At 40.5% G+C, this 25,178-nt stretch overlaps 1 protein-coding gene and 1 pseudogene across 5 annotated transcripts in view; one reads left to right on the top strand and one right to left on the bottom strand.

The window, feature by feature from the left end:
- The window catches only part of LOC143104968 (uncharacterized), a 76,475-nt gene that overhangs the window by 34,159 nt on the left and 17,138 nt on the right, over positions 1-25,178 (top strand). For 2 of the 5 annotated variants that reach the window (XM_076269329.1, XM_076269328.1), the window contains exons 4-5: positions 620-6,212; positions 6,747-8,173. In XM_076269329.1, the coding sequence (XP_076125444.1) occupies positions 6,069-6,212; positions 6,747-8,015 (1,413 nt within the window). In that variant the 5' untranslated portion in view covers positions 620-6,068 and the 3' untranslated portion in view covers positions 8,016-8,173. Of the gene's footprint in view, positions 1-619; positions 6,213-6,746; positions 8,174-24,149; positions 24,278-25,178 lie in introns of those variants that run through there. The other 3 variants (XM_076269330.1, XM_076269332.1, XM_076269331.1) reach the window with 3 other exon arrangements.
- LOC143104485 (uncharacterized) lies at positions 8,354-9,497 on the bottom strand (annotated as a pseudogene).

The raw sequence follows: 25,178 nt of genomic DNA, 5'->3' as shown, positions 1-25,178 counted from the left end.
GTAATTACCGCTGCAAACATATAATTACCGCTGTCAATGGCAACGGGTTTTGTGCTTCTGATACGTCTTTCATATAACTACGCAAGGACTGGAACTTCATTCAAACGTGAAAGCAGACGGTTGATCAGCTGTGTTCTAAAGAATGTTTGATTCAAGTTCAGCAGCGTGTGTTGTTGCGAACTATTTGTTTTTTAGCAAATGCCACGATGAACGTAACAAATAGGCTAGGCTATGTAGGCTAAAGTCATATCGTGGGGAGTTTATTATTTCGTTTTGGCAAGTAGCCGTATAATAAGCGGGATAATGTATAGAACGCCGGTCATTATGGGAAAATAAGTCCCTTCAGGGCGAAACAAGACCCCTCCACTGGCGCGTCTGGGTCCGGTTCGCCCTGTCGGGACTTATTTTCCCAATAATGACCGGTGTTCTACAGTATACATGTTAAACAACTCCATGAGGTGGTCATGGTTTCCGAGTGTGTTACGCTAATATTTTGTCTCCTGGGGGATTTTTAATGTTTGTCAACATCATTCACTGATAATGGTTCGTGAAAGTCTTGATATAAAGTTCTGTAAATAGCAGTGATTAATTCACTCTTTTTCTTTCTTTGATTGACAAGGCTGACCCCCAAATGGACCGTGGAATCTAGCTGTCTTCATGGAACTAACTTATCCCATGCTGATTCTGCTTTTAGAGTAGGCTTTCCGTTCAAAAATAAAGTAAACTGTCAAATAAATAATTATGTTGAACTGTTTTATTTCATTGCATGGCTATTTGTTGCCCATTTTCTCTCAATGCAACCCAAATACTGGGTTTGGAAAACCCGACAACTGGTAATTTTAACTAGCAGTTCTGTTGATATAACCCAGTGGTTTGGGTTGAATCTATACCCAATATACTGTGTGAATTTTACTCAACATTTATATAGTTATAACCCAGCACATTGGTTACCTTTACCCAGTCTGTTGTGCCAATTTAACTAACGTTGTGTTGATATAACCCAGCATTTTGGGTTAAAATCATACCCAATCTGCTGGGTTTAATAATGTACCCAGACCATTGGGTTAGGATAACTCAATGTGGTGTTGGTCCAATAGTTAACCAGCGGCTGGGTTATATTTGGGTTATTTTTAACCCAACATTTTTTTGATATTTCCGTGCTAATTTTGCCATTAACGGAAACCTTTTTTCGTTCGTTTTCCACCAAGTTAATGGGTCCTCTTCCCCATCAATGGTCATCTCCTGCAGGTACATGGTCATTTCTGACTCTGCCTTTTGCTCATCAGTGAGCGTGGCTGCTGTAGCTGCTCTCTTCCCAAGAAGGCTGCCCAAAGACCACTTTTTTTTCTTAGGCACGGTGGCGGTGCTGGCATCTGGTTCCTCTCTCTCTTCTCCAGCATGTGAGACACCTGGTGTTGGACTTGGCAGCGACAGAGCAATCTCTGTCACAATCTCTTCCATCATTTCAGATTTTGTGGAATGAAGTTCGGGAGGTTTCATATGGTCCCCTCGGTACTTGGGGTCAAGCAATGTTGCTTTACGCATCATCCTCTGGATGGTGTCATCACGATATCTGCCTTCCATCTGCTCCAGGATGACGTGCTTTAGGTCGGCTGTCAGTTTGGAATCCTCATCTGACTCCTCCAGCACACCTTCTAAATGGGCCAACATGGGTAGCAGTGAGGACACCGTTACGTAGTTTTCTCCGGAGAGAATGTCTGTGAAGTCCGCTACTGGCTTCAGCGCGTTGTTCACAGATTCCAGAACACTTATGTCTTGCCATGTCAGCTGGCGGAGTGGGCGGCGGCTTTAGTCTTGGGCAAACACACGTTTGATGGCTTGCTCCTGCTCCAGAATTCTCTCCACCATTTGCTGTTTTGAGCCCCATCGTGTTGCACAGTCCTGTCAGTAAAGACACATTCAGCCATGTGCTATTAATGACTGGCTTTAAGTTGTTACCTAATAACCCTAACTGCAAATGTAGGCTTTACATATATAGGTTACATAGAATACATTAAAAGGTGTAGTTTTTCTGTCAAATTATTCATGTTGTGTCTCGCAAAATTTCTCTGTAGGCCTGAGTGTTAAATGTTCGTTTGCAAAACAGATAACATTAAATAATAAAATACATATGAAATAATTTAAACAATAAGTTGTTCGTTGTTAGATAACTGTTTAAAAATTACCGTGATCATTGAGTGCTCAGGGAGTTTCATTTCCACTTGTGCTTTCTGCAGCTCACGTCGCCTTAGCCAGCTGTGCGAAAACGCTGTGTTGACTGCCCGGCAAACCCCGAAAGCTCGGTCTGTGCTGGCCCTCTGTTGCGCAAGCGAATTGTTTATGGCCAGGTTCAAGTTGTGCCCAAAGCAACTTAACCATGGCCATTTCAACTGCCGGAGGGCTGCAACAATATTCGCCCCATTGTCGGTTGTTATACAGGCAATTTGTTTCTCCTGTAATTTCCAGTCATTAATTGTCCCAGGCAGTGCATCTTCCATATTATCAGCTGTATGGCTTTCGGGCATGAAGCTGGTTTGTAAGCATTTGGACTGTAGTACCCACTCTTTATTCACATAATGCACTGTCACTGACATGTAGGGCATCATGTTACAGCTGGACCACATGTCCGTTGTCAGGGCCAGATATTCTACATCACCCAGCTCTTTTGTGATGTTACTTCTGACCTCGTTGAAAAGGTTTGCTATAGCCATCTTGGAGAAATATTTCCGACCTGGCAGCTCATATTGCCTATCAAAATATGCAGCATAGCCTTGAACGACGGCTTCTCCACTGTATTGAAGGACACCATTTCTTTGGCCAGGAAGCGAGTTACCGCATCTGTCAACTGCTTCCATCTGTCACTGTCGGTTTTATATTTAATGTTTTTTGCAAAAGCCCCAGTGATCGTCTGCTGACCCTGGCTAGCTTTGCTAGGCCCAGCACGTGCAGGCAAGGTGGCATATTCTGCTGGATGATGCACACGCAAGTGGTCGGGGAGATTGGTCGTCTGCCCATCTTTTGCCCGGATCGTACATGAGCAGATCTTGCACACAACTTCAGTCGTGTCCCTTGGCTGTCCGCTCTCATCAGGTCTATATCCAAAAAATTGTCATATAGGCGAAGTAGTACCCTTTTTAGCAACCAATGCCGACGCCATCGTAGCAACTCTTCTTCAGTGGGAGCATTTTTTTTTCCATTACGTGCAACCTATTGAAAAGCCGGAGTGCAAACTATTGAAAAGCCCGGATGAGTAATTAGTTGGGTTAGTAAAACAAAGTAATTAGAAAACCTTTTTCTACTTATTATGTAGAAATGTTTTTTTTAGGCCTATGTAAAGTATAGTGAAAAAAAAGCGCACCAAGAGACGATATCATCGTCCATCACAATGTTTTACTGTAAACATCGTCAACTGCAAATTTGGGGGACATCGCCCAACCCTACCTGACGTCAGTGAAGTACGAGTGAGTGGCTAGCGACAGTGTATGAATCGTTTTCATTTAGGAGTAAACACTCATAAACTGCTAAGCTGGGAAAAAGCTATAGCGACCAAATCAGAGTTTGTGAGGAAAAGTTTGGGCTATGTTTAGTTTCAAGGCCATGTTTAGTTTCATATGTTGGTAACTGAATAAAGCTGCAACTCCTCAGACAGTCTTATGTCCGTCTACACTGTTGCGCACAACCTACTGCAGGAGAAATGAAAGGGGTTAGCCCCGATGGTTTTAAAGGCACACTATGCAGGTTTTTTAGCTTAATATGCAGGTTTTTAGCTTAATTTACCTTCATTTAACAGCTTCAGAGTCATTGGAATGGTTATATGACTTTTTTCGGGTTGAATGGTGGCCGTCTCGCTTCCCCCTAGCGCCTGTGAGCGGAAAAACCACCCTTGCAACTGTGGGCCGGCGGGCCGACGGTCTCAGTGTCAGGAAGTATAACGAGTGTCAGTGGCGCAAAAAGTGGGTATGCGCTATATGCGGCGCATAGGGGCGCAGCTTCATGGGGGCGCCAAAGCGATGGTAAAATATATATATATATATATATATATATATATATTTGGTATTTTCTATATGTAGCTACTGCTGTCCGTTTCTAAATCATTTCAACTTTTTCTCAATGTTCTATAACATTTTAGAGGACTAACAGGCTAGAGTAGGCGCCCTATCTCATAAGATTCCATTATAGAATTTTGACATAGAAGAGGGAGTGGGGGCGCCGTGAGCACTGGGCGAGCAGATAGGCCTACGAGTAGTGAGTTGCCGTCTATGGAAAAAGATGGATACAGAAAAAAAAAGCTGTTGACGACTAAAAATAGAAAAAGAAAGAGGGAAAAGGAGATGGCATGTCAAGGGATGCAACAGCAGTTAAATAAGTGGACGGTGAAAGGCAACAGGAAGGATTTAAAGTAATGACGTCTGTACTTGGAGGCTTGCAAATATGAATGTTAACAGACTAACTAGCGTTTGTTAAGCATAATGCCGATTGAAACATAGCCTATTCCATTCAGATAGCTAGGTGGCTACCATGCTCATACTGCACTTTTAATGGCCAACTGCAAACAGAAATGTCATGCTAGCAGTAACTCATTACATTTTTCCATATCCTAACAATGAAGGCTCCTTCTAATAACTTAATATTGTGTTGTCAATGATGCGGTGCAAACAAACAAGGCTAGAGTGCCTATCAGCCTTATCCATTGTGAGCATTAGCTGGCAAAAGGACGTTATGAGAACCGTTTAGACTCTCTTAAAGTGGCAATGCACCATTTATCAATACTTATCAAGTATAACATCAAGTTAAACATCAAATTGGCAGCATTTCTTTAAAAACATATTCAATAGACACTAATACACAGTAATAGTGTAAATTATTGGTCTTTTGTTTTGCTTTAGTTTGTGTGTTTTTTTGTTTTTTTTTGGGGGGGGGGCGCCAATATTGTTGTTGCATACCCCTCAAAAATGGGTAGTTGCGCCCCTAACGAGTGTAACGAATTGCTTTACTGCATTCAAATACACATACACGCCAGGCACCGGCTAGAAAAAGGTAGCGATGGAGTTTCTCAGACATTCGTCATGACAGAGCCAGCGAAAAAGAAGCAAAAACCGAGAAAACAGTAAGGAAATTGCCAATACTGCATATGTTACCTTTAATAACTTATAATGATGACCTGTCTGGAACTGAAGCAGGAATGGTTACCATATTTTCTAGGTAATATTACAAAACCCAAGCCGACGAAATGCAAATATATTACTAAAATACAACTTAGAACTAGGCCTACTTATGTACTTGTCCCACCAAAGAGTTTGTTTATTTGTTTCCCCGGCTAGCGCTGTAAAGTGCAAACACACCAGCACAAGACGGCTCTAGGTAGGGCTGAGCTCCGCTCTGCTAAGGTTAAACGGCGGATCATTCACGAGAGGATTTTGGGGTGCGCAGATTCAATGCAGATCCACAGATCTTGTTAGAATGGTGTAATACATTCATACCGCTGACATTATATTGAGGAAGAATAGCCAGCCAAGCTCAAGTAGCTCAGTGTAGCCAGATGGGCCTTACGTATGCTTAGTTCGGAAATTAGGGCTTTAATTATCGCAAATTAATTAGGCGCAAATTATCGGCCGGAATTCTGTTATCGGACCGATAATAATATTTAAATTTTTTCACTTATTGGCCAATAATATATCGCCCGCCGATATATCGTGCATCCCTATCCCATGCATTCCATGCTTTATAGAGATTGCTAAGACATGTGACCAAATGGACGGCAACGTCATCAGAACGCAAAGAATTATGGGAATGTTTGGCTCGTTTACATGGGCTAGCATAACAGGCCAGTGTTGTAGCATGAAAATAATAAAACAATTAGCGTGATAACAGAATACAATCCTACAAAATGCAGCGGGCTTAAGAAAACATTGTCGGACCATACCGCCTAAAACTAAATCATAATGCAAAGACGAGGTATGACGAAAAAATAAAGGGAATCAAAAGGACTGGATCCTTACGAGCATAGCGACTGGTCAGGGAACGTCAACCTGTTGCCCAACTTCCAGCACCCATATATATACAACTACATGATATTAAGTGTTCGTGCGTACACGCACAAAGTTTTCAGTAACTTCAAGTCGCTGCAGCAGGCCCAGGTCTTTTTTACAGATGGGTGGGTCCAGGACCTGGAGATGGTAAAAGTGGGGCAGAAAACTGTCGTCCGTTCAAAGGTAAGCTTATGCTAATGTTTTAAGCACCACACTCCTCGTTCTCACTCATCTAACTGCATGCAGTCAGAATTCAACAAACCAACGTAACTTACTAAGGCAAACACATCATGCATAAGTTAAATGGTAAGTTGTGAAAAAAATGCTCTTAATAAAAGCGATTTCTAGTAAAACACTGTTGTTGGAGCTACTGGTGCATGAGCCTTTTGGTGGGTGTCTGACTGTATGGGCGACTGTTAGCATGGGGGGGGGGGGTCGGGGGTGGCTAAGGGCTGCATTAAGATAGAGGGGAGGGATGAAGAATGTAAAGGTGATGAATGGTTTACATGTGGGGGCTGGGAGCAGTGTGTTGAAGGGAGTGAGTTTACTGGTGTTGTGGACAAAACAGTGTAGTATGCAGGTAAGCCCATTTATCCCCAGCCCACTTCCAACCACATTGTACCCTGATTGGCTGCATGCATCAAATAGCTCAATGTGTCTTGCTAGTACTGCTTTGTATTTCTCTACAAGCTATTAATAATGCTTTTATGGTCTTAGGTGAATCACTCCATGCGACTCAGCCAGAAGCCCCTACAGCCATGGGTCATACTTACAGCATGTGGGGAAGTGGAGAGCGGTCACTGCACTTGTATGGCTGGCGTGGCAGAGAAGTGCGCACATGTGGCAGCCCTCCTGTACAACATCGATACAACTGTGCGTCTGCGGGGAAATGTGACTCCAACAGATGTTGAAGCGTACTGGGTGATGCCCTCTAATATAACCAAAGTGCAGGGAGTGCCTGGCCATACTGTTGACTTTACAACAAGCTCTGCCCGAAAAAAGGCACTTGATCGGTCAGTGTGTGGAGACACCAGCACAGCACCCAAGATCCGGACCCGCTCAGGTGGCACATGTTTACCGCAGAAGACACTTGCTGATTTAAAACCCCTCACAGAACTCATGCATGCACACAGGTCCGGACTGTGCTCTGTAATGGAGGAATTCTGCCACCTCTATGTTGACCCCATTCAGCCATGTGTCCTGCCCAAGTCACTCCTGCGTCTTCGCGACCCACAAATGGATGGCTGTGACTTGTCGGTCCTGCTTCAACACTGTGAGGGCTACGGCAAGGGTCTCCTACATCACACAGACGGAGTGCGGCACAGGGACATGAAAGTGGAACACTGTGGATTCATAATCAACCCTTCTTTCCCTGAAATAGGCGCAACTCCTGACGCACTTGTGCATTGTGCATGTTGCGGGAAAGGATGTGTGGAGATTAAATGCCCTTTTAAGCATAAGGACCATAACATTCTACAGGCATGTACTGACAAGGAGTTTTGTCTGCAGTTCACAGAAGGAAGGATGGAGTTGAAGCAGACCCACAAGTACTACAAACAGGTACAAACTCAGATCTTTGTCACCGAGTCACAGTTCTGTGACTTTGTTGTTTGGACGACCAAAAGCCTTGCAACTGTGCGTGTCATGCCTGACGTAGAACTATGGGAGACACTTTTGCCAACAGCACAGACTTTTTTTTACAAGGTTGTCCTACCTGAGCTTGTAGCCCGTCACTACACTCAACCCCCACCCCCTGTGCCTTCAGCTGAGCTACCTGTGCCTCCAGCCGATTCACAGCCCACAGACAAACCCAAAAAACGAGCACAGAAGAGCACAGTCAGAAAAACATTGGCCACATTACAGCCAGGTAAAACACCCAAGCACAAGGTTGTCCCACCAGCCCCTACCAGCACCCCCCTTCAGCTGACCTACCTGTACCTTCAGCTGACCTACCTGTGCCTCCAGCTGAGCTACCTGTGCCATTAGTTGATTCACAGCGCACAGACAAAAACAAAAAACAAGCACGAAAAAAGACAATCAAAACACCATTGTTACTACTTTAAGTTATGCAATTGTGTTTGCAACCAAAGAACACTGATTTTGCACAATTCTTTCTTAATACAGATAAAGGAGGCAGAATTGAATTCAGTCTTTGTGTATTTTATTTACAGAGATGGCTAAAAATCATTACATGTGAAGTGACATTACAAAATCTTTTGGAAAACAAAACATATTTACATATGTATATATATATATTTACATGTGTACATATTTACATGTGCATATTTACATATTTACATTAGATGTGAGCATGGTGTATAATTCTAACATGACTGCTTCACAACAATACTTGGACACATATTGGTCAAAGCACAGCACACAACCACAATTTTATCTAACAAAGTCTTATCCTCCCCCTCACAAGGCACCACAAATCCAAGGCGTATTGTGTCATTTAATATGTTGAACTTATAGCGCATACACCCTATCACTCGCTCCACGTGGATCCTGACATGAGCTAACTTCCTGGTCTCTTCCACATCTTTTGCATTAAGTTGGCTGTGGCCCCTGGTGAAGGCAGGTATTTTCAGTGTAGCGCCTACAAGGGCAACACTTTCTTTAATATCAAATCCACGGTCCGCTAACACAAGGTCTCCAGGCGAGAGCTTCTAAAGAAAGCCACAGTTCTCGGTGATCTGCTTATCACTGACACGCCCCCCCACCCTTTGGAAATGAAAGAGATAGTACCTTGTGGTGTTATGCCAATGAGATATTTCATTGTGTACCTGCTTTTGTAGTTCGTACAGTAACACGATTCCCAAACATTTCTACATACTGATGTGGCATGCTTGCCTGTATACAATGTCGCTTTGGCCAGTACACCAAAGGGCTGAGGTGTGCATGCAGTACATTGATGGTCTCAAAGAACAGATTGTATGCGGTATGTTGGCTAATGTCGAAGAGGTGTGCAACATGTTCGACAGGCAGATCAAGTCTTAAGCGCATAAGGGTCAGGAGGAGCATTTGAAAATGGGAGTTTTCTTTCTTTTGTTTTTGGTAGACTGGGAATGATTTACATCAGCACACCCATCAACAGACTGAAAGATGGAAGGCCAGTGTAGTACTTCACCTTTAAATCATTGTCTTTGAGAAAATTCTCATCCAGGGCCTTTTTGGAAAGCTCTCCCTTCAGTTTTCGATTCTCCTCCTGCAAACGGATTATTTCTTTGAGTCTAAGGGCACACTTGGTGCACTTCTGCTGTTCATCTGCATTCCCCATTGGAGCACCAGCATCCCCTGATGTCTCCATATCTTCCTCTCTGCATGCATTGTCTGGGGCTGGTGGTAGGGGCTGAGTCTCTTGTCCTTCCATCTCAGCCACAGGTGCAGAGTAGTCTGATTGTAATAACAATAAGAAAAATAAATTGTCAATCTCTGTACTTGCCTGATGCCCAGGGCCCACTGTTTTTAAAACAGTGTAATCTACATGAAAATGATCCTGATTTGAAAATTCCATGTTTCTGCATCTGTGATCAGGGACCAGTTTAGAAGTAATCATTGATTCCACACATCAAGACATGGGATTTATCAATCTGGATTACTTTGATCCAAATGACAGTTTTGAAAAACGGCCCAGGGGTGTGACTTTCACACCATACTTTTGTTACTGATAGCTGCTGAGTATTTCAAGACTGTTACATTAGCATGCCAAATGCCTAATGACCTCCTAGAACAGGGGTGGGCAAACTGCGGCCCGCGGCCCGCCAAGCACTTTCATCCGTCCCGCTGAGCATTTCATTTGGTTATCAGGCTGCTCGCTATTTTTTTCCTGCGATAGAGACGACGTTGGTTAGCTTTACTGCAAACTGCTTTTCACTCTTCTTAGAGAACGTTTACAATGTCAATGTCAAAACATCATGTTAAATAGAGATAACATCATGTTAAACTAAGTTAACTCTTAGTTATCTCCTTTGCAGCCAGCAGATCTAACGTGAACATGCAATCCATTTAATTGGGAACGCGTCTGCACTCACGAGAGGGAGAGAGAGCCGCAGGTTCCAGCTGGCTTGTCATTGTTGATAATTGATATCTCCTTATAAAAAACTTTTAAAAGGAAATCATGAAGGCAGCAGTAGTTCCCACTACTGACCATTTAAAAAGTGTGAGAGGGCCATACCGTAGCAGGCAGAAGATCATTGAGAAACTAGAAAAGCATTTCCTGAAGGAAATACAGTGCATGAAAATGCAAAAATATGATGAGTTCATATGGTTAAATTATTTGCTTGGTAGATAAGGTTTAATATAGTTGGAATGACTGAACAGTTAAATAGGTTAATAATTGAAATGGTTAAATTATTTAGGCAGATAGTTGACGATAACTAACAGTTAGAATGGCTCCAATGTTTGCTAGTAGTTATGCTAACTATGCTAATAAAGATAATAATGTTAACCAAGTTACTATGCTAACTAGCATGCTAACAATGTTAAAATGTTAACTATGCTAACCATATGACTTAGCTAACCTAGCTAATCATTTTTATTAGTTATGATAACTATGCTAATTAGCATGCTAACATGTTAATTATATTAACCATGTGACTTAGCTAACTTCGCTAATAATTTTTAGTAGTTTTGCAAAAAATGCTAACTAGCATGCTAACATGCTAGCATGCTAACTATGCTAACCATGTGACTTAGCTAACTTAGCTAATCATTTTTAGCAGTTTTATAAAAAATGCTAACTAGCATGCTAACATGTTAGCATGCTAACTATGCTAACCATGTGACTTAGCTAACTTAGCTAATCATTTTCAGCAGTTTTGCTAAAAATGCTAACTAGCATGCTAACATGCTAGCATGCTAACTATGCTAACCATGTGACTTAGCTAACTTAGCTAATCATTTTTAGCAGTTTTGCTAAAAATGCTAACTAGCATGCTAACTATGCTAACCAAGTTACTTAGCTAACTTAGCTAACTAGCTACAGTGGGTAGGAGTCATAGTTGATGGCAAGTAACAGTTACAATGGCTGAACAGTTAAAAAGTTCAGTAGTTTAAAGGCTTAAATTGTTTAACAGTGAAATATTGTAGTGAGGACTTTTATTTTGAAACAGTTTTTGGCAGAGGAAGCAGTTGAACAGGATGTGTAGTCTTAATAGGGCCAGTTTGTATGCTTAAAGCCTGAAAGTGGCAGTTGATCCAGGTGGCCCGAACACCTGCCACAGGATTCTAATTGCTGTGATGTCATAAAGGGCAATGTTAAGTCAATGGGGAAATTTTGATAGTTTTTAATTAATAGTTTAAAAAGTATAAAAGTTACAAAGATGAAAAATACATAGCACTCTTATCCCAAGTAAGACCTACGTAACAAAGTTTGAATGAAGTTTCTACGTTAAACGGTTGAAGCTGCATTAAATGCGTTAGAAGAAGAAGAAGAATAAGAAGAAGCCTAGGAAGAACAGTACAGTGCATTTTCATGCACTGTAATAAACGTGAATTAAAGCGACTGTCTTAAAGCGACAGTGCACAATTTATACATTTGTTAAACAGCATAAAATTAGCAGTATTTTTAAGCAATTAATATTTTAAAAGAAATATTTTGTCATACTAAATTATAGGCTATAAAAAATTACTTTTTTTTATGGGGGGGGGGGTGGTTGTTGTGCGGCCCACCGGCCAATTTTCAAAACCCAGTGTGGCCCTTGAGCCAAAAAGTTTGCCCACCCCTGTCCTAGAATGATTGGCCTTTGAGTCAGAAAAGCTACAACTCTGTGTGAAAGGTTTACACTTAGGTTCAATCCTTTGTCTAGATAGAAACACCATTGGACATAAAATATATTGAATCTACTTGCGTCTGTTACCAATATTTACCTGGGAACAAATGTGCTGGTTCATTCAACTCAGTCTCAGGACCGGTGTGGACAGTGCCCAGAGATGGGGGTGGATTCACGAGACCTTCCATCTCAGTTGCAGATGTAGTGTTGTCTGACAGTAACAATAAAAATAAAATGTTGTCATATCACAACCACTATTCCAAAGGAATCCAAATTAGTTATACACAGGGGACAACATATATTGTATTATTTTACGATTTACCTGGGTATAAAGGTGCAGCATTATCAAACTCAGCCTCAGGACCAGCAGGACCAGTGTGGTCAGTCCCTAGCGATGGGGGTTGCGGTTGTGACCTCGTCGCTCTTCTCCTAAACCGCTTGAACCGGTGTTGGTAACTTTGACCTCAGTATGGCCGAGGTACAGAGAAGGGGCCCAGTCAGGATCACACTCAATCATTTCATAAGCAGGTTTGCCTGCAAACAGTCACCAAATAAATTACTATGTACCTACATGTACAACATTAAAAACTGGTTAAGGTTAAGGTTACGTTTTACGCTAGCACATTGGAAAGCTAATTTTCTAGCCATTTCATGCTAGTTAACATTGGCCTAATGTCAAATCTAATGGTCTGGTTAAGAAAAAAAAAACGCTGGTTATTTGCCCACAACGTAACATTTACAGAGAATAAGTAACTTACCTTTGTGAAAATGCTTTGAACACACCATCATGTGTGGTGGAGTGTTATCGAAGGTAATCTTGGGCCTCGTTATTGCTGCTATCCATGCCATTCGTCGCCTTTTTGTCACCTCTGAAACATGGCTTGTACTATTATTTTTCCACGCTGGAAAACGATAATAGGATATTCCGTTCTTAAGATTAATGCCACTTCTATCGTGAGAACGACTATTACAGTTTATAACACAGCAGGTAGACGGCATCTTGAACACTTCCCTCCATGCAATCAAGTCTGGCGCGTTTTTTAGTGGGTTTGATCCAGCAAGCCCACTATTGTTCTTCTTAAGTTTACTTTATTAGTGGGTTTGATCCAGCAAGACCACTATTGTTCTTCTTAAGTTTACTTATTAGTGGGTTTGATCCAGCAAGACCACTATTGTTCTTCTTAAGTTTACTTTATTTATTATTCCTTTTCACCCACTTTTTGGCCGAACTACTGCTCCTAGACCGTTTGAGCTATCGACGCGGTTCGAACTCCAAAAATTCAGGCCCGAACCGGTGTAACTTGCTTGTTAATTTCGTGTCGCTGGCCCTTGTCGTTTTCGCGGTATTCCCGTTTTTCTGCGTTTTTCGGCCCCATTGAAATGAATGGCGGAATGTTCAAGGATTCTAATTCGATTGTGACATCACAGCTCTAATTGCTTAAGCTTGCACCTGGAAGAGTTCTAAGCCACCTGGCAGAGCTCTAATGGGCTGGGCTGGGCTGTCTGTGTATATGAAGGTGTGTGCATGTCTGCGCTGTCTCATCTTTTTTTTAAAGCCAAACCATGTTGATACAGGTCATTAAAAAAAATATATATATATTTTCCAAATCCATTCAGCCCAGTTCAATGCCTTGCCAGCACTAAGTGTAAAGGTCATGTAAAAAAAGAGGAGACAGCGCTTCTCTTTTTTTTAAAGCCAAACCATGTTCATATAGGTCATTAAAAAAATAAATAAAGTATTTCACCAATCCATTCAGCCCAGTCCTATACCCAACTAGCTCCATTTGAACTTAGTCATATGTACAGTTGTATAGATTACTACATTGAGAAACACACTTTCATACAGATATCATGCATATCCACGCAGCATTACTAATCACGTAACTCATCGTTGCCCAGCAAGAAGCCCACAATCAATTCAATTGTCTTGCCACGATCTGTGGAGCTTACAGACAACGTTATATTACTATAGGTAATATATGCTATTTAAAGCCGACCTAACGCTGAGTCCCTTCTAGACGGTGTGTTGCAATGCATTCTGGGTGCTGTGCTGTGATTCGACGGCTCGTCACCTGACCCACCAAACAACAACTCTCTGGGATGTGGCAAATATCGCGTAAAAACCTTGTTGCCGGAACAACAGGGAAAAGGCAACAGGATAGCAGCACGAAAGATACACAGGATACACACGGAATTTTGATGGACGTCCTTATCAGTCTATGGTCTAACTTATAAACGTGTCGGGTCAACGTCAACGATAAGTAAGTTAGGCTAACGTAAACGTTAGCTATTTGCTGTTGTCATATGCTAGTGCTATATGCTTTAGGCTACGTGATGGCCATTTATCACACTAATTTTAGGTACTACTTTTACGAGGTCTGTAGTTCTGTCAAAATGTATCTTATCGTTGAACAGACTACAAGGTTATCTTCCTTAGACTTCGTAGATGTAGTTACTACAATTTGGAAGCGAATTTCGAAGTGTAAATATGGTTTTAGTGTGTAAACAGACCAACCGCGATTTTGCAATGAAGTTAATGGAGCCTTTTATGTAGGGCTTCTAGGCTACTTTCACGAAGTCTGTAGTTCTGTCAAAATGTATCTTATCTATGAACAGACTACATGATTATCTTCCTTTGACTTCGTAGATGTAGTTACTACAATTTGGAAGCGAATTTCGAAGTGTAAATATGGTTTTAGTGTGTAAACAGACCAACCGCGATTTTGCAATGAAGTTAATGGAGCCTTTTATGTAGGGCTACTAGGCTACTTTCACGAAGTCTGTAGTTCTGTCAAAATGTATCTTATCTATGAACAGACTACATGATTATCTTCCTTAGACTTCGTAGATGTAGTTACTACAATTTGGAAGCGAATTTCGAAGTGTAAATATGGTTTTAGTGTGTAAACAGACCAACCGCGATTTTGCAATGAAGTTAATGGAGCCTTTTATGTAGGGCTACTAGGCTACTTTCACGAAGTCTGTAGTTCTGTCAAAATGTATCTTAACCATGTAGTATGTTTATAGATATCTTCCTTAGACTTCGTAGATGTAGTTACTACAATTTGGAAGCGAATTTCGAAGTACAAATATGGTTTAAATGTGTAAACAAGACGCCTGATGTTTAATGTTAATGAATGGGCACAGTATTATTGTGTACAGTAATGGGCTATCAGTAGTATGTAAACAGTTCATGTGTTATGTGATTTACATAAACTAGTAAACAACATAAATGTTAAAAGCTGGTATTGTGTTTCCTGAATTCTTACATTCAGGCATTCAAATGAAATGTAATTAAATAGCATATCAATCATGCAACAATGCAAAAACAATGAAACTAGTGTAGGCCTAATTATATTTTACATTAGTAAAGCAGTACTCTGATGTGCATGCTTTCACAAACTTTTGTGAACAATCTTAGCACTTTAAACATTGACTGTTTTGAAGTGCATGTATAACAATATAGTATAAAAATAATAATAATTGTGATGATATTACAATTTGATGGGGGGTGGGAGGAGGGGGTGGGTTCATGTAGGTGGGCCCTATGACCCCAAAGTATGCCTTGACTGGGCCTCAGGTCAAAGAAGTTTGAGAAAGGCTGATGTAGACGACAAAGCAGCAAGGAGGCGTCGTGTGATCATTTAAACAAGTTTTATGACAAGGTTGATGAGGGTGGGAAAAATCGTACATTTCTGTGCAAACTTTGCCCGCACTTCAGTCACATTGTCTTTTAAGAAAATGCAGTCCATTTTTCGGTTTCAGCAGTCAACAACCTCAGAACTGACCCTTCAGGCCTCTCAGGAGGCACTGGCCTTCTAACCTAGCGACCACCTGAGCAACCAGCATGATTGCCCTAGCAACCAGCATAGCAACCACGTTATTTATGCGTTTTAGCTTATTGGATGTTGCGTTGATGCAGATAACTTTTGATCCGTGTGCCCGATTTTCATAAATGAGGTACCGTTGGAATCCTTGGATGAGGCCGAGTTCCGTGCCCCAGATCAAACCCACTCTTGCAGTTCCTCGGAACCGCAATTCTAGTTATTATTATATCTTCCTATTCACCCACTTTTTGGCCGAACTACTGCTCCTAGACCGTTTGAGCTATCGACGCGGTTCGAACTCCAAAAATTCAGGCCCGAACCGGTGTAACTTGCTTGTTGATTTCGTGTCGCTGGCCCTTGTCGTTTTCGCGGTATTCCCGTTTTTCTGCGTTTTTTGGGCCCATTGAAATGAATGGCGGAATGTTCAGAATTCAAATTTCGATTGTGACATCACAGCTCTAATTGCTTAAGCTTGCACCTGGAAGAGTTCTAAGCCACCTGGCAGAGCTCTAATGGGCTGGGCTGGGCTGTCTGTGTATATGAAGGTGTGTGCATGTAACTTTTGACCAGTATGTCCGATTTTCATGAATGAGGTACCGTTGGAATCCTTGAATGAAGCCCAGTTTAATGCCTTGCCAGCACTAAGTGTAAAGGTAATGTAAAAAAAGATGAGACAGCGCGAAGCGCTGTCTCATCTTTTTTTTAAAGCCAAACCATGTTGATACAGGTCATTAAAAAAATATATATATATATTTTCCAAATCCATTCAGCCCAGTTCAATCGCGCTGTCTCCTCTTTTTTTTAAAGCCAAACCATGTTCATATAGGTCATAAAAAAAATAAATAAAGTATTTCACCAATCCATTCAGCCCAGTCCAATACCCAGCTAGCTCCATTTGAACTTCGTCATGTGTACAGTTGTATATATTATTACATTGAGAAACACACTTTCATACAGATATCATGCATATCCACGCAGCATTACTAATCAAGTTACTCATCGTTGCCCAGCAAGAAGTCCTCTATCAATTCAATTGTCTTGCCACGATCTGCGGAGCTTACAGACAACGTTATGTTACTAAAGGTTCTGTATGCTATTTAAAGCCGACCTAACGCTGAGTAGTCCCTTCTAGACGGTGTGTTGCAATGCATTCTGGGTGCTGTGCTGTGATTCGACGGCTCGTCACCTGACCCACCAAACAACAACTCTCTGGGATGTGGCAAATATCGCGTAAAAACCTTGTTGCCGGAACAACAGGGAAAAGGCAACAGGATAGCAGCACGAAAGATACATAGGATACACACGGAATTTTGATGGACGTCCTTATCAGTCTATGGTCTAACTTATAAACGTGTCGGGTCAACGTCAACGATAAGTAAGTTAGGCTAACGTAAACGTTAGCTATTTGCTGTTGTCATATGCTAGTGCTATATGCTTTAGGCTACGTGATGGCCATTTATCACACTGATTTTAGGTACTACTTTTACGAGGTCTGTAGTTCTGTCAAAATGTATCTTATCGTTGAACAGACTACAGTTTTATCTTCCTTAGACTTCGTAGATGTAGTTACTACAATTTGGAAGCGAATTTCGAAGTGTAAATATGGTTTTAGTGTGTAAACAGACCAACCGCGATTTTGCAATGAAGTTAATGGAGCCTTTTATGTAGGGCTACTAGGCTACTTTCACGAAGTCTGTAGTTCTGTCAAAATGTATCTTATCTATGAACAGACTACATGATTATCTTCCTTAGACTTCGTAGATGTAGTTACTACAATTTGGAAGCGAATTTCGAAGTGTAAATATGGTTTTAGTGTGTAAACAGACCAACCGCGATTTTGCAATGAAGTTAATTGAGCCTTTTATGTAGGGCTACTAGGCTACTTTCACGAAGTCTGTAGTTCTGTCAAAATGTATCTTAACCATGTAGTATGTTCATAGATATCTTCCTTAGACTTCGTAGATGTAGTTACTACAATTTGGAAGCGAATTTCGAAGTGCAAATATGGTTTAAATGTGTAAACAAGACGCCTGATGTTTAATGTTAATGAATGGGCACAGTATTATTGTGTACAGTAATGGGCTATCAGTAGTATGTAAACAGTTCATGTGTTATGTGATTTACATAAACTAGTAAACAACATAAATGTTAAAAGCTGGTATTGTGTTTCCTGAATTCTTACATTCAGGCATTCAAATGAAATGTAATTAAATAGCATATCAATCATGCAACAATGCAAAAACAATGAAACTAGTGTAGGCCTAATTATATTTTACATTAGTAAAGCAGTACTCTGATGTGCATGCTTTCACAAACTTTTGTGAACAATCTTAGCACTTTAAACATTGACTGTTTTGAAGTGCATGTATAGCAATATAGTATAAAAATAATAATAATTGTGATGATATTACAATTTGATGGGGGGTGGGAGGAGGGGGTGGGTTCATGTAGGTGGGCCCTATGACCCCAAAGTATGCCTTGACTGGGCCTCAGGTCAAAGAAGTTTGAGAAAGGCTGATGTAGACGACAAAGCAGCAAGGAGGCGTCGTGTGATCGATCATTTAAACAAGTTTTATGACAAGGTCGATGAGGGTGGGAAAAATCGTACATTTCTGTGCAAACTTTGCCCGCACTTCAGTCACATTGTCTTTTAAGAAAATGCAGTCCATTTTTCGGTTTCAGCAGTCAACAACCTTGACTATTTGAAGATACTAATCTATTGTGTACAGTAGGGGTGTAACGGTACACAGAAGTCACGGTTCGGTTCATACCTCGGTTCGGACATCACGGTTCGGTACGAGTTCGGTACAGTGGAGGGAAAAGCAAAACAAAAATGCAGAAAGCATTTTTTTTGTACATGTCTCAGGCTGTACCACCTAGTGTCATACAGTCTCTTCCCTGAGCTATCAGCAACAGCCTGAAGTGTGTAAGATGTAGGCTAAACAGTACAATAAGTACCCAGACTCCATCTGTAACTTGTAAACAAAATAAGACAATCAGCTATAAAACTGAAAATAGGCCTACAGCATCTCTTTTTTCTGAAAGTGCAAATTACATAGAGAAATGATTTTTAAAAATCCATTTAAGCAAGCCCTTCAAAATCTGTGTTTAGTTGTATATGGAAGGGTCTACAATATTTTTTATTGTGTGTAAAGTAATAATCTAGCCTACTAACTGTGAAAATATCACACTATTTTGCCTTTTTTTAAAAAACGAAATTGCTCCTTTCATTTCATAAACAGACTAGGCCTACAACTAGAAGTCACGTGACTTTGCCCTTTGACGTTAACTCACCGTAGCATGGTTTGTTTATTAGCCTGGTTAGCGTTGTCACTTTATTTTACTGTCTATGCACTTAACACTACCAGCTCCTCATGTGAGAAGTTACAAGTTACACCAAAATAAAGGTAATTACCACGCGATTTACATAACTTTCTGTCATTACGAAATCATTTAATTTAAGCCATAGGTTTTGGCCCTATTTGTATGTGTATCCAAAGGCTGCTGAAGCGCAGGGGAAGTTTTTTTCCCCTCGTTTCAGTGATTGGTAGCCTACATCATCTGGGTGATGGCTTCGAATATGTGTAGCATTTTTTCCACTCACATACCCAACAACTGCTGAACAACGCCGACACACAGTTTCATCTTATCCACCACTCTTTCGCTGTACTAACGTTAATGTAACTGAAGTTCTCAAACTTGCGATCTTAAAGAGACCAGCGGATCCTCTAACTCTTGTGGGTCTAACTTTAGTGCTGCTAATGACTGACGGACTCGACCGACGACCTGACAAAAAAAACATAGGCGCCAATCAGAGCTTCAGAGCTAAGGCGAGGCTACAGATTAGCGTTAGGTGTCGCTAAAGAGCTCCCGTTAACTCTCGCTACTTAACAGTAATTGCGCATGACATTAATTAATCCGCACACGAGTTTTATGTAGTTTTATACCGTGTATTCTCCGTGTAAATTCATGCACCGAACCGTGACGCCCGTACCGTTTCGGTTCAATACGAATACATGAACCGTTACACCCCTAGTGTACAGTAATGGGCTATCAGTAGTATGTAAACAGTTCATGTGTTATGTGATTTACATAAACTTGTAAACAACATAAATGTTAAAAGCTGGTATTGTGTTTCCTGAATTCTTACATTCAGGCATTCAAATGAAATGTAATTAAATAGCATATCAATCATGCAACAATGCAAAAACAATGAAACTAGTGTAGGCCTAATTATATTTTACATTAGTAAAGCAGTACTCTGATGTGCATGCTTTCACAAACTTTTGTAAACAATCTTAGCACTTTAAACATTGACTGTTTTGAAGTGCATGTAGGCAATATTCAAATATTCAAAGTGTAAATATGGTTTTAGTGTGTAAACAGACCAACCGCGATTTTGCAATGAAGTGAATATGGAGCCTTTTATGTAGGACTACTAGGCTACTTTCACGAAGTCTGTAGTTCTGTCAAAATTGATCTTATCTATGAACAGACTACATGGTTATCTTCTTTAGACTTTGTAGATGTAGTTATTACAGTTTGGAAGCGAAATTCGAAGTGCAAATATGGTTTAAATGTGTAAACAAGACGCCTGATGTTTAATATATGTTAATGAATGGGCACAGTATTATTGTGTACAGTAATGGGCTATCAGTAGTATGTAAACAGTTCATGTGTTATGTGATTTACATAAACTAACAACAGAAATGTTAAAAGCTGGTATTGTGTTTCCTGAATTCTTACATTCAGGCATTCAAATGAAATGTAATTAAATAGCATATCAATCATGCAACAATGCAAAAACAATGAAACTAGTGTAGGCCTAATTATATTTTGTCTGTAATATAGGTGTAGGCGAAGCGCTGTCTCATCTTTTTTTTAAAGCCAAACCATGTTGATACAGGTCATTAAAAAAATATATATATATATTTTCCAAATCCATTCAGCCCAGTTCAAGGTCATGTAAAAAAAGCGAAGCGCTGTCTCCTTTTTTTTTTAAAGCCAAACCATGTTCATATAGGTCATTAAAAAAATAAATAAATAAAGTATTTTCCCAATCCATTCAGCCCAGTTCTATGCCCAGCCAGCTCCATTCAAACACAGTGTACAGTTGTATAGATTATTACATTGAGAAACACGCATTCATACAGACACTATGCACATCCACGCATCACTATTCAAGTTAAGTTACTCATTATTGCCCGGCAAGAAGTCCACACTCAATTCAATTGTCCTGCCACGATCTGTGGAGCTTACAGACAACGTTATATTATTATAGGTTCTGTATGCTATTTAAAGCCGACCTAACGATGAGTCCCTTTAAGACGGTGTGTTGCAATGCATTCTGGGTGCTGTGCTGTGATTCGACGGCTCGTCACCTGACCCACCAAACAACAACTCTCTGGGATGTGGCAAATATCGCGTAAAAACCTTGTTGACGGAACAACAGGGAAAAGGCAACAGGATAGCAGCACGAAAGATACACAGGATACACACGGAATTTTGATGGACGTCCTTATCAGTCTATGGTCTAACTTATAAACGTGTCGGGTCAACGTCAACGATAAGTAAGTTAGGCTAACGTAAACGTTAGCTATTTGCTGTTGTCATATGCTAGTGCTATATGCTTTAGGCTACGTGATGGCCATTTATCACACTAATTTTAGGTACTACTTTTACGAGGTCTGTAGTTCTGTCAAAATGTATCTTATCGTTGAACAGACTACAAGGTTATCTTCCTTAGACTTCGTAGATGTAGTTACTACAATTTGGAAGCGAATTTCGAAGTGTAAATATGGTTTTAGTGTGTAAACAGACCAACCGCGATTTTGCAATGAAGTTAATGGAGCCTTTTATGTAGGGCTTCCAGGCTACTTTCACGAAGTCTGTAGTTCTGTCAAAATGTATCTTATCTGTGAACATACTACATGATTATCTTCCTTAGACTTCGTATATGTAGTTACTACAATTTGGAAGCGAATTTCAAAGTGTAAATATGGTTTTAGTGTGTAAACAGACCAACCGCGATTTTGCAATGAAGTGAATATGGAGCCTTTTATGTAGGACTACTAGGCTACTTTCACGAAGTCTGTAGTTCTGTCAAAATTGATCTTATCTATGAACAGACTACATGGTTATCTTCTTTAGACTTTGTAGATGTAGTTATTACAGTTTGGAAGCGAAATTCGAAGTGCAAATATGGTTTAAATGTGTAAACAAGACGCCTGATGTTTAATATATGTTAATGAATGGGCACAGTATTATTGTGTACAGTAATGGGCTATCAGTAGTATGTAAACAGTTCATGTGTTATGTGATTTACATAAACTAACAACAGAAATGTTAAAAGCTGGTATTGTGTTTCCTGAATTCTTACATTCAGGCATTCAAATGAAATGTAATTAAATAGCATATCAATCATGCAACAATGCAAAAACAATGAAACTAGTGTAGGCCTAATTATATTTTACATTAGTAAAGCAGTACTCTGATGTGCATGCTTTCACAAACTTTTGTAAACAATCTTAGCACTTTAAACATTGACTGTTTTGAAGTGCATGTAGGCAATATAGTATAAAAATAATAATTGTGATATCATTACAATTTGATAGGGGTTGGGAGGAGGGGGTGGGTTCATGTAGGTGGGCCCTATGACCCCAAAGTATGCCTTGACTGGGCCTCAGGTCAAAGAAGTTTGAGAAATGCTGATGTAGACAACAAAGCAGCAAGGAGGCGTCGTGTGATCATTTAAACAAGTTTTATGACGAGGTCGATGAGGGTGGGAAAAATCGTACACTTCTGTGCAAACTTTGCCCGCACTTCAGTCACATTGTCTTTTAAGAAAATGCAGTCCTTTTTTCGGTTCCAGCAGCCAACAACCTCAGAACTGACCCTTCAGGCCTCTCAGGAGGCGCTGGCCTTTAACCGCAGCCAGAAGAGAGTCAGCAGAAATTTGATTGCCTTTAAAAAATCTGACTTCTTAAAAAATCTTAAACTGGCTGCATTACGTGATTATTTCTGAGATTCTGATACGTTTTTAACCATGACCTATACACAGTTCTGGTTTGAAAATGTATCTCTTAAAATAATCACTTTATGCAGTCAGCTTAAGATGGCTTACTAGCAACTAACTAATTACCCTAGCAACAACCTAGAAACCACCCCTGTAATGTCAACCTAGCGACCACCATAGCAACCAGCATAGCAACCATGTTATTTATGCGTTTTAGCTTATTGGATGTTGCGTTAATGCAGACAACTTTTGATCCGTGTGCCCGATTTTCATAAATGAGGTACCGTTGGAATCCTTGGATGAGGCCGAGTTCCGTGCCACTGATCAAACCCACTCTTGCAGTTCCTCGGAACCGCAATTCTAGTCCTACTTGTTGTTTGACTTGAGGTTTTACTGGGGCAGTAGGCTACAGTAGGGGGCACGTGCTGCTACCTGATTTGCACTGGTTGTGGACCGACTGTGACATTAACATTACCAACATGTTTTCCAATTAGGAAACAAGTATTCATGGACAATATTTTTCTTTGTTAATATTGCCAAGCTGGAGTGCTAGCCAGCTACCTTCCAGTTAACCTATACGTTCGTCATTGACTAGCAGATGAACAGCTAGAGCCATACTGCCCTGCATTTGTTGTCATGTTTAAATTGTGGAATTTTAACATTAGGCTACTTCACCTTCGACTTTAACTCCACTCCTATGGTTGCTGAGTGACATTCGAGCGAGTATTCAAATATGACAGTCCATTCGAATGTCACTCAGCAACCATAGGATGTAAATATACATTTATTTATATAGCACATTATCATACACAGTGGTCATTCAATGTGCTTTACATCTTATAACACAAGATTAGTCAATATACAATGTTAAAAAAAAAACGAATATAAACAGCACTATAAAAACAAAATAATGTTAATTAACCTGTTACTGCAGATGGAGATGTCTGCCTAATTTTGAAAAGCTTGTACTTACACACTAACACTCATTATCTGAAGTTCTACAGGCAGCACAATAATCATTCAGGGCTTAAATTGAAGAAGACAAATGGGTTTTATTTACTTCATTAAGTTTCATACTACACATACTAGAATGTAAAAGGATCCCTATATTCACCTAAATCAGTGTTTCTCAAACTTTTACAGACCAAGGACCACTTAACCATTAGAAAAAACCTCACGGACCACCTAGCTAATAGACACAATAGGCCTACTCACTGAACCACCTTGCTTATTGTCTTTGCACCTTGCTTATTGTGTCAGAGGATTCATATGATTTAAATTGGCATAGCTTACATAGGCAGTATTGCAGAACTTTGGATTTACATACAAGTTGGTTCAATATTGCAAACAACTCATCTATATTATTTTTACAACATCTGCTCGCGGACCACCAGTGGTCCCCGGATCACACTTTGAGAAACACTGACCTAAATGATGTGAAATACTGTATAAGATGTTCTTCAGAATATGTTGCACAATATTTACATGTTTTTTCCCCCCAAAGATTTACTTCCTCTATAAACACGATCAAGATCTCTGGGATTGTTTCTGTCATCGTCATCATCATCATTTTCATCAGCTGTTGTGTGTGCCCCTGCTGCTGCCTGTATAAATTATGCCGCAAGCCCAGACGTAAGTCCTGTCTTGTAAACTGAGCTGATTCATCTTGGTCACAGGGTAAATTCTGGGATTTCCCACTCAGTCAAGGCTGTTGTTACCATGTATAAGTAAGTGTCAGTCAGGAAGTGGCACCCCTCTCTCCGCCCACAGTTTTGCAGTGAAGAATTGTGGTAGGAGGAATGTAAAAAAACTTAGCTGCCAAGTTAAGAGTACCTGCCTGCTTTCTGGGTTTGGTTTTCTGTGTAAAACAATTCTGACTTCCACAAACTTGTTTCCTACCATGAAATTGCGACCTTTCAAAGGGAACTGAGGCAATAAAACCACAATGCAGTCCTGTTTGCCATGCTTAACTTCAGGAACTTAATGCCAGCATTGTTGTTTACATATAGGCCATTAGCCAGACACGGTCACATATAGTCCTTTTTAAAAGAACAGAACTCAGTCCACTAAAACACGTGGTGGTTTGTTTCATAAATATATATAAATATAATATGTGTATAAAAATATTGAGGCAAACTGTAGACCCTTCCATATACAACCAAACATGGATGTTGAAAGTCTCGCCTAAGTGGATTTTTTTAAAAATCATTATTCTATGTCGGGGGTTTTCAACTGGTTCTGTACCAGGGACCACCATCCTGACTAACAAGTAATCCACGGACCACTATTGTGTGTGTGTGTGTGTGTGTGTGTGTGTGTGTGTGTGTGTGTGTGTGTGTGTGTGTGTGTGTGTGTGTGTGTGTGGGGGGGGGGGGGGGGGGGGGGGGAACCGCTCTCACAGAGGTATAGTTGGAAAGGGTAAAACACACCTCACAGCAATCTTTCTCATGAGCGGGCTGTCTGTGACATCACACAAAATCTGCATAGGCTACTCAAGAAACTGTAATGTGTGTCTCCATATGACGCGAGTTTC

Source organism: Alosa pseudoharengus, unplaced genomic scaffold (genome assembly GCF_046254945.1).
Source record: "Alosa pseudoharengus isolate Yale_2024_CS ecotype anadromous, Long Island Sound unplaced genomic scaffold, YU_APseudo_1.1 YU_APseudo_1.1_scf_5, whole genome shotgun sequence".
Classification (NCBI taxonomy): domain Eukaryota; kingdom Metazoa; phylum Chordata; class Actinopteri; order Clupeiformes; family Clupeidae; genus Alosa; species Alosa pseudoharengus.
Note: the sequence above shows the minus strand (reverse complement) of the source record. Positions and strands in the feature narration are given on the sequence as shown.